The sequence below is a fragment of the Felis catus genome, chromosome C1 (assembly GCF_018350175.1).
Source record: "Felis catus isolate Fca126 chromosome C1, F.catus_Fca126_mat1.0, whole genome shotgun sequence".
NCBI lineage: Eukaryota > Metazoa > Chordata > Mammalia > Carnivora > Felidae > Felis > Felis catus.
In genome coordinates, this window is record NC_058375.1 from 20,126,022 (window position 1) to 20,135,802 (window position 9,781).

Below are 9,781 nucleotides of genomic sequence, written 5' to 3' on the forward strand. Positions count from 1 at the left end.
GGAAGAAGCCTGGATCTCACTTCTAAATACAGCCTGGAGCTCACAAGTCAGAGGCCTCGACGAGAGAAGCCAAAGGAAGTAGGATGCTGGGGACTTAGTAGCTGTGTGACCCTGAGCAAATCTCATACTTCTCTGAGCCTTAGCATTCCCATCTCTAAAGTGGGAGTAATAGTCACAGTCTGGCCCATCTCACAGAGACACGGTAGGGATTACATTCAATCGTGAAGGTGCTTGGGAAACCACAGCCCTACCGAAACGTCACTAGCTCCCCTGAAGCAAGGCTGGGAGCGGCCAGGCTCAGGCTTCTAGCCTGGCCCAGCCAGGCTTCTAGCCAGGCTGAAGCGGCCCGTTGGTTGAAGAACCCTCAGCCCCTGGAAGAACACCAGGAAGGAAGATCTGATTTGAGAAAGTGGGGCCGCTCTGCGGGCACCCATGTAAATCGAAGCCCTGAACAAGAGGGGGCAGCCTGGAGCCTGGAAAGGTGTCTGTGCAGGTGGGGCCGGATTTCTCCTGCTGACTGCCTTGATGACTCACCCCACATCTTAGCCTTTTACCTTTAAGGAAGAGCCGGAAAGGGTGTGGGGAGAAGAGAAGAGAAGTGGGAGGCAGGTCCGGGCCCCAGCCCCGCCCTCTGTCCCTCCCCACTCTTCTCCGAGGCCAGGCCACCCAGCCAAAAGGCAGGCAGACAGCAGGAGAGGCACAGAATCCGGCATTGGTTTCGAGGCAGCCAGTTAGCCCGCCGCCCGTGTCTGTCGCCAGAGCCATGGAGAGAGCCAGTCTGATCCAGAAGGCCAAGTTGGCAGAGCAGGCCGAACGCTACGAGGACATGGCAGCCTTCATGAAGAGCGCCGTGGAAAAGGGTGAGGAGCTATCCTGCGAAGAGCGAAACCTGCTCTCAGTGGCCTACAAGAATGTGGTGGGCGGCCAGAGGGCTGCCTGGAGGGTCCTGTCCAGTATCGAGCAGAAAGGCAACGAGGAGAGCTCGGAAGAGAAGGGCCCGGAGGTGCGAGAGTACCGGGAGAAGGTGGAGACTGAGCTCCGGGGCGTGTGTGACACAGTGCTGGGCCTGCTGGACACCCACCTCATCAAGGAGGCCGGTGACGCCGAGAGTCGGGTCTTCTACCTGAAAATGAAGGGCGACTACTACCGCTACCTGGCTGAGGTGGCCACTGGTGACGACAAGAAGCGCATCATTGACTCGGCCCGGTCCGCCTACCAGGAGGCCATGGACATCAGCAAGAAGGAGATGCCGCCCACCAACCCCATCCGCCTGGGCCTGGCGCTGAACTTTTCAGTCTTCCACTACGAGATCGCCAACAGCCCCGAGGAGGCCATCTCGCTGGCCAAGACCACCTTCGACGAGGCCATGGCTGACCTGCACACCCTCAGCGAGGACTCCTACAAAGACAGCACCCTCATCATGCAGCTGCTGCGAGACAACCTGACGCTGTGGACGGCCGACAACGCCGGGGAGGAGGGGGGCGAGGCTCCCGAGGAACCCCAGAGCTGAGCCGCGCCCGCCCCCTCCCTGCCGCGCCCCTGCCCTCTCCAGCGCCCCCGCCCGTGGCAGAGAGGACTAGTACGGGGTGGGAGGCCCGACCCTTCTCCCCGGATGCTCTGCTCCCCGGCTCACAAGAGCTCCGAGAGAGGGACCAGCAGAGCGGAGGCCAGCTGGAGCCAGGGGGACCCCTCTTCCTGCGGCCGTCGATGCTCCTCACCAGCGGTCAGCCCACCCACCCCTGCTCTCTGCGCCCCTCCTCCACCCCTCCCACCGCCAACCGGGCCACCTCTTCCCCCACCCCCGCCTCTCTCCCGCCCCCTGTTGCCTCTGAATCTTAGGAATTGAGGAGTGTCCCACCCTTGTGGCTGAGAGCTGGACTGTGTGGAGATGAGTGTGTGTGTGTGTGTGTGTGTGTGTGAGAGAGAGAGAGAGAGAGAGCGAGAGAGAGAGCGCAAGACCCAGGATGAGAGGGAAAGTGTGTCTGCTGGGTGTGACCATGTTTCAATAAAGTTCCCCTGTGACACTCCTCCTGTCTCTTCCAGTTATTGGCGGAGGGGTGGGACAGGGATTGGCTTCTGATTTACAGAGACCTTGACTTTTGCTTCTTGACCTCTCAAGGGGCTGGCTCAGTGATTCCAGGTGAGAGGCTGGTGCCAATCGTGGGGAGGGGGGGCGGGTGTTCAGCTCTCCATCACGGTGGCCCCCAACAAACCGGTCTGGTCCTGGGAGGGTCAGGCCAGCGCAAAGGCGGCTCTGAGGCTGCTCGGCCCCGGCCGCAGGGCGGGAGGCTCCAGATCTCAGACCTGCGGGGGACAGGAAAGCAGGGAGTCAGCGCCGCAAGGAAAGGCTGTAGTGAGCGGCAGTGCGCACCCTAGATTTGCAAGGGAGGAACAGTCCCATCAGGGGCTCGGGTCTGAGAGGAGGGGAGCACAATCTGGGCAGGGGCATGACGCCATTAAAAGCCCACATCCGAGGAGAGGGGAATGCCCGCCCCCGTGTTCGGACCGGGGGGCGACCTGAAACGGGCGGGCTAGGAGGAGCCGCGAGCTGGGTGGGCAGGGCCGCGGGGAGCCGAGGCCCGCCCAGGCCATCCCTGTTCGCCGCCTCCGCTCCCGGCTCCGGCACGCCGCGACCTGCGGCCGCCTGGCTCGCTCCAGGCTTCGCAGCCCCGGGCTGGAGGCGGGCCCCAGGCCGCTGCCGTCCAATCTCGACGGAGAGCCGCTCAGGGTACCGCCCCTGGGGCCCGACTGGCCAATGGGGGAGAGAGCGGCGAAACGCGCGCGGGGCGTCTTCCCGCCCCCCGGCCCGCCCCGCCGGCGTCGCGACGCGCAGCGGGACTGAGGGGCCCCCGCCGCGCGCCAAGGGCCAGGGGCGGCGCTTTGCCGGTTTCACCCAGACAAGTTGCCACCCGCCCGGCCCGAGAGCTCCGCATCCTCAGAGCAGCGGGACGGGGAGGGGCCGTGCGGAAAAAGCAGTCCCCGCCCTTTGAGTCATCTGCTCTACCGGGCGGTGGTGCCCGGGCCTGGCCGGGCGGGCAGGGTCGGCAGCCCTGCCACCAAGGCGTCCCCACTACACTCCAGCATCCAGGCAGCCCTGAACCGACGGGCTTGGATTGTGTCCATGACTGGCTGTGCGACTTTGGAAAAGCCATACACCCCCTGGGTCTCAGTTTCTCCTTCAGTATCAAAGGGCTTGGGCCAAAGTGTAACAAACTGTGATGTCAAAACTGCCTGGGTTTGAATCCCAGCCCTTCTCGGTCAAGGCCCTGAACATTGGTGTGTTTGTGCCCTCGTTTATAAAGTGGGGTTAAAAAATAGTACCTTCCTCTTTTCATTTTTAAAAAATGTTTATTTTTGAGAGAGAGAGAGAGAGCACTAGTGGGGAAGGGGCAGAGAGAGAGGGAGACACAGAAGCCGAAGCAGGCTCCAGGCTCTGAGCTGTCCGCACCGAGCCGACGCAGGGCTGGAAACTCACAAACCATGAGATCATGACCTGAGCAGAAATCGGAGGCTTAACCGACTGAGCCACCCAGGTGCCCCTAAAAAATAGTACCTTCCTCTAAGAGTTGCTATGAAGCTTGAGAAGATACGGGCACACATAGTAGCCCATAGTGCATGTTTAATACACGTTAGCTATTATGAATCCTTCCGGCAACAGTAGTCGAGGATTTATCCATTTCTGTGCCAATAATCAGCCCCCGTCCTGAGGAGCACCTTTACTGCCAAAGCTGACCTGCATGCTCACCGGTCCACCTGAGACAGGGTCCTGACATCAAGTGGTCACTGCTTCCCCTGGCAAAATGGGATCTCGGTCCAGCCTCATCAGATTCCCCAGAGTCCAAATTTGGTCGCAACCAGGGGACTTGAAATTGAAGGCTTTTATCAGACATACTAATTCTACAGGGGAAGCTGGCAGGACCACTCCTGCTGCCTTCTAAATCGCCTGTATTCTCCTCTCCTTTCCTGGAAGGGTGTAGGGTTTCAAGGTTCCAAAGCAGGCAGAGATTCCGGGCTAGGGCAAATGACTCTCCCTCGGCTCTGGAAGTGACCCAGTTTCTCTTACCAGGCAGGTCTGGTGACTTTCTCTTAATGGGGTAGGTCCTGGGAAAGGTACTTCTTTCTTCTTTTCTCTCAGCCTCTGACTTTTGCCTCTCCCCTCTGTACCACTCATGGTTGCCCTATATCGGGAAAGAAATGAGCCACCCTGAGGTAGTGTGTTGGTGCTGACAGATTTCAAAAGCAGATGCTGTGGGTTGGAATATCACCAAATCAGATGGCCAGATGTGAGCTGGCTTAGGCACCGGCTTCTGACCATGAAAGCCTTGGACCTTTTTGTTGACGACATAATCTCTCTAAAGCATTCTTACTGCTACCCAGAGTGGGGTCTAGCATCTCTTGCCGTCTCTTCCTGGCCAGAATTTGACAGGTAAAATTCTTCAGTCCGACTGCTACTGGGCACAGAATTCTTTGGGGGGTGATGCAATGTTCCAGATTCAAATAGTTGGTATTTGCACACCTTTGTGAATATACTAAAAACCCCTGACTGTACCCTCGAGAAGGATGAGTTTTGTGGCAGGTGCATTTTATTTTGGTTCCACTGTCCTTTCCACAGGTTTTCCAAATTTCAAAGCCCATCTTCAGGTCAAAACATGGGTAGCCACCTCCCTTTAACACACATACAGTATTACAGAATATATCCTATCAACTCCTTTAGTTTATATAGGTACATTAATTCAGTTATGATTCATATCTACTTGCCTCTGCCTCTGGGTTTGCAGCTAGGTCCTGAGTTTATTTCTTATCTCCTCAGAGAGCTTCCTAAAAATGGTAGCTTTGTCTAATCATTTTTCCTTTCTTCCTACAGTGTCTCCAGCCAGGGTTTTGTGCAGGAAGGTGCTCAGCTTTATTAATTTTTTTAATTTTTAAAGAATTCTTTTAAAATGTTTATTTTTGAAAGAGAGAGAGCAGGGGAGGGACAGAGAGAGAGAGAGAGAGAGAGAGAGAGACAGGATCTGAAACGGGCTCTGTGCTGACAGTAGAGACTGATGTGGGGCTCAAACTCACAAACCGTGAGATCATGACCTAAGCCGAAGGCTAATGCTTAACTGAGCCACCCAGACGCCCCTTGGAACTCAGTTTTAAAACCATCCTTCCAAACGCCCGGAAACCAGGTTTAGTGCCGGTGCTATTGTAGAAATGGAAATAAAGCTGGTTCTGGGATGAGGCAGGGCTGTCTAGACAGAGACTGGGCTCACAAAGATTCAAGTAACCCCAGCCCTATCCTTCCTGTACTGCCAGATTATCCCCCCAGGAAATGGAGGCTAAGCCCTTACAAAGATCTTCCTCTCCCAAGAATGTGAGTGGTATGAGGAAAATCTACAACCTGAAATTTTCTAAAGAAGGTATCTTCTCATATATATTCTTCCTTGAGACAGCAAAATGCAAACTGGCTCTGTAGATCCACAGGAATGGGAGATAAGGGGTGCCTTTGGAGTCAGGTGCCTTCTCTGAACTAACCAGGCACCTGAGGGAGGCCAAGTCACTGGGGTCAGGCAGGCCACTATGGCTCCTTCCAGAAAGGCAAGATACTCCTACACACACACACACACACACACACACACACATCCAATGTCCGAATGTCCGGTGCTTTTTGGGAAGACCTAATCTTGGATGCTTGCACCAAGATTGCACAACTGACCCACAGTGCCCCAGTCCTTCTTCCTAGAGAACAGAGTACAGTCATCATAGCAGCTGGCATGACGGCCATGTGCCAGCCACGTTCACACCTTGATCCTCACAGCAATACATATCATCTTTGTGTATGAAGAGACCGAGGCTCAGAGCAGTTCAATAACCTAATAACCAAGGTCATACAATGACTTCTGTGTCTAGAGAGGGCAGCACGTCTAACTCCAAGGCCCATGGTTTTTAAACTACAACCGCTGTTTCCAAATCGTGTTCGGAGGGTTCCCCATAAACTGCCACAGGGCAGGAGCCCAGCAGTCTGGGTTGCCCCTGTTTCCGCACGAGTTGGCTATGATAGCCACACATGGGTCTGTTTTGTATACTGGAGTTTCAGGAGTTAAAAATAAGTTTGAAAAGGACCACATTATGCTATGCCGTCCTGCTCGTGTCTTGGTGACTTTCTAAGAATCAAGGAAGACTTCTTAATCTAACACCACCCCGGGCCCCGGCAGAAAGGAATTGTCTTCATGAGAAAAGACTGTGCAGAGGACCAATTTGCTGGCACGTTCACTAAATTAAGGTTTCTTCACCCTGGTTACATTCTTTGTTCCTCTTCAATTCTGTTCACAGGGCCTCCCCCCGCCCCATCCCTGCTGTGGGGGAGGTGGAGGGAGGGAGGCAGGTTTCTGCAGGGTAGGTGCTCCTCCTCTCAGAACCTTCCCCCCCCAACCCCCCCCCTTCCCACAGCCTCACCTACCCACTGAGTCAGGAGCCAGGAATGTCTGTGGGGGTAGCAGACAGGTATGTCACCCTGGGGGTGTCAGAGGCTGATTCATCTCTCATCTCCACCCAATCTTCTGGCTGCTCTCTGGGAAATTTAACTCATTATTTGTCTAGAGATAAAGGAGGAAACCTCAGACTCTGGAAAGTACGGAGTCTTCAGTCTGTGTCTAGGCACAATATTTAATACATCAGATGATGGTACTCAAGAAGTATTTGTTAGAAGAAAAGAAAGAAGACATATGCCCCCCCCCCCCCCACCGCCCCGCTTTCCCCCCAGATAAAGTGAACCTGAAATGTCCCTGTCTGACTGTAGAGTGGCCTGATGTTTAGGTCAGAATAGGCTAGTGACCTACGACTCAAGAGTTGGGAGAAATCTTACCCACGTTCCAATGTTCCTCCTTTGCTGTTTTTTCATTCCACGAGGACTGTGAAGGCTTCAGGATTAATGTCCAGGAAGAGGTGGTGATCAGTGGGAAGGGGGGCACTAGGAACACTTCTTGACGCCGTATTTGCAGAGCAAGCAGATATTCACACACATGCATGCGCACGCTCGCGCGCGCGCGCACGCGCACACACACACACACACACACACACACACACCCTCCAATGTCTAAATGTCCAGTTGAGAAAAACTTGATTTCAGATTCTTGCAGCAAGGAGGCTGTAGATTCCTGCGATGGGGATGGCTTTGAAGGAGCCTCTCATTTCCCTCAACTGCTTCAAGGTTTTGGATGGGGAAAAAAAATTAAAACTTTGCGATGTCTAGTCTGGAGCATTTTTACCAATATTCATATTTTCTCACCTCGTCTGGGTTCCAAATCCCCAGCCCATCCCCTCATAGCTCCTCAGTCTTAGGCCACCTGGACATCTGGGGCTGTCTGAAGTTGGCTCCTTGGCTGGAAATGAAGGACACGAGGAGTTGACACGAGGGGTTGGAAATAAGGTGTAGGGCTTTCCCCTCCCCGCAGCAGGCCTGATTTCATCAAAGTGTGCACTAATCTGGGACTCTTCCTTCTTCCTCGGGCTGGGATGGGTCTGCCATCACTCCCCTCCCCTCTCAGGAGCCCTGGGAAAGGAGAGAGAATCTCTTAAGACAGAACTTCCCACAGACTCTAATGGGATCAGGCTTCCTATTCTCAGCCAACTGTGGGTGAGCATCTTGCTAATTCAGAAACAGCTGAGAGCAGACTGGCTGTGCTTCAGCTCTGTGGGTTTTAGGGCATCACGTTCACTCCTAAGCCTCTTTATCTGGGCTGGAAGCCTTTCCAATTAGCTGTGGCCTCTGCTAAGTCCCAAACAGTATCTTCCAATTTTGGGGGCGGGGCGGGGGGAGTCCTCACTTCAAAGCCAGGAAATGCATATATCCTAATGTCAGTGGTTAGCAGAGAAGACCGGGAAGGTCCCTTCTAAGGCACTCAGAGATGGTTTCCTCCCTCCAGGAGTTGTTCATGATTGCCAAGTGAGGTCTGGAAGTGAGAAGAGCACTTTCAGACAGTGTCTGTGAGAGGCAAAGTGCCACTTTTCTGGAAGGCATTTTGGCAATATGAACCCAGAACCTGGGAAATATCAGCTGTTTCATCTCTAGGATCTCTCCAGAAGTTAAAAATCAGAGGCTCAGACAAAGATTTGAGTACGAAAGTATAATCGCGGCACAATTTACAACAGCAAACAATTGGTAATGACTTAGGCTAACCGTGGGAGTCTGGACAGGTAAACAATGTCATAGCCTTACCATGGAATATTATGTAGACATTAAAAAGGTCTCTCTATTTTTAACTGGATGAAATAAGTGTTGACTAGAAAACGCAGGTTACAGAGCAAGTATAACATATTCCACTCGTACAAATGCTCCAGCTACCCCTCTCCATGTATAGAAAAGACTGAGAAACACAAAATATATTTATACATTTGAATATAAAACTTATTGCAGATTACAAAGATTTTTTATTATTTATATGTTATGGGATCATGGGTGACTTATTTTCTTTTCATTTTCCAACTCCTCCCCACCATGGCAGGGGAACAGAAAATCATTTTGCCATCAGTAGGTGAACAGAGCTACATTTCCTGGAGGAGGAAATACCCTTGCTGTCACACCAAGGCCTGAAAATTAACTGTGGGATGACTTCCACCTTTCTCCACTCCGTGACTGCAGAGGATAAATGCTCAGAGTGCTTGGATGCAAGGCCATGAAGTTCAAATGGCACCTTCCTTCCAGCTGGTTTGCTTTGGTAAGAGCCAGGGTGATGGGACAAGCAGCAGACCCCCTGGCCACAGCTACTGGTCCTATGCTCCAAAACAGGATCCACCCTCACACCCTACCTGATGAGGGATTTGTCCAGCAACCTGGGCGTCAGGATTCCTGGGCTCCGGGCCACACAAGTGACTCACAGGCATCCCCAGGCTGCGCCTCCTGGCCTCAGTTTCCCTGGCTTGCTGTTGATCCTCCCCACCTACTGCAGGGTGTTAATAGGGGTACGGTGCTTTGAACTTCTCAGATGAAAGAGGCTGGGGAAGCAGCACCTAGTAATTACCCCCCATTCGGCCAGGCGTGGGAGCAGAGGTCGGCTGCTTTCATACTCTCCCAGCTAGAGGAGCCTCCTCACGGCCCCTCACTCTTCTGCCTTCTGCTCGGACTCCTCCAATTGGGAAGCAAAGCTCCGTCACCCCCGTCTCAATGCCACTTCGGAACAGATTTTCCTAAGCTGAATTCTCCAACTGCCCAAACCCCCAGTGACCTATCTTCCCCTTGATTTATGATTCAGGAATACTCTACAGGTGTTTAAATTCTTCCCCCTGATTGGCCACAAATCCTGTGGGAGAAGGGCCGTGACTTTTCACCATTAAGAAGTCGGCAAAGGGGCGCCTGGGTGGCTAAGTTTGTCAAGAGTCCGACTCGAGATTTCGGCTCAGGTCATGAATTCACAGTTCGTGAGTCCGAGCCCCACATCAGGCTCTCTGTGCTGGCAGTGTGAAGCCTGTTGGGAATCTCTCTCCCTCTCTCTGGCCCTCTCCACATGCTCTCTTTCTCTTTCAAAGTAAACAAATAAACAAGAAAAGAAAAGAAAGAAGAAAGAAAAAAGAAAAAAGAAAAGAAAAGAACAGAAAAGAAAAGAAAGAAAAAAGAAGTCAGCAAAGTGGACAATGAGACAGCCAGGCTGACCCAAGTTCAAACTCATCTGTTTCCTCACTGTAAAATGGGGCTTCCTAATATTCCATCTTGACGATCTCTGGGAATGGCTGTGAGAGCCACATGAGAACCATGTGTGTGGAAGCACTTTGTAAAAGGCCGAGCCCTTCTCACATGTTAACA

General features: G+C 53.1%; 1 protein-coding gene and 1 long non-coding RNA gene across 2 annotated transcripts; one reads left to right on the forward strand and one right to left on the reverse strand.

The window, feature by feature from the left end:
- Positions 1-659: 659 nt before the first annotated feature.
- On the forward strand, positions 660-2,027 carry SFN (stratifin). Its single transcript, XM_003989694.5, has one exon. It carries the CDS (start codon positions 764-766, stop codon positions 1,508-1,510), a length of 747 nt encoding a protein of 248 aa, XP_003989743.2. The 5' UTR covers positions 660-763; the 3' UTR covers positions 1,511-2,027.
- A 164-nt stretch (positions 2,028-2,191) lies between these two features.
- On the reverse strand, positions 2,192-9,448 carry LOC123379530. Its single transcript, XR_006584077.1, has 3 exons — positions 6,848-9,448; positions 4,064-4,178; positions 2,192-2,304 (listed from the first exon to the last, which is right to left on the reverse strand). It is a non-coding gene; the product is annotated as an uncharacterized LOC123379530 (long non-coding RNA).
- Positions 9,449-9,781: the final 333 nt, after the last annotated feature.

Excerpts from the sequence above, each read along its gene's own strand:
- SFN (XM_003989694.5), top strand. The coding sequence starts at position 764 with ATGGAGAGAGCCAGTCTGATCCAGAAGGCCAAGTTGGCAGAGCAGGCC.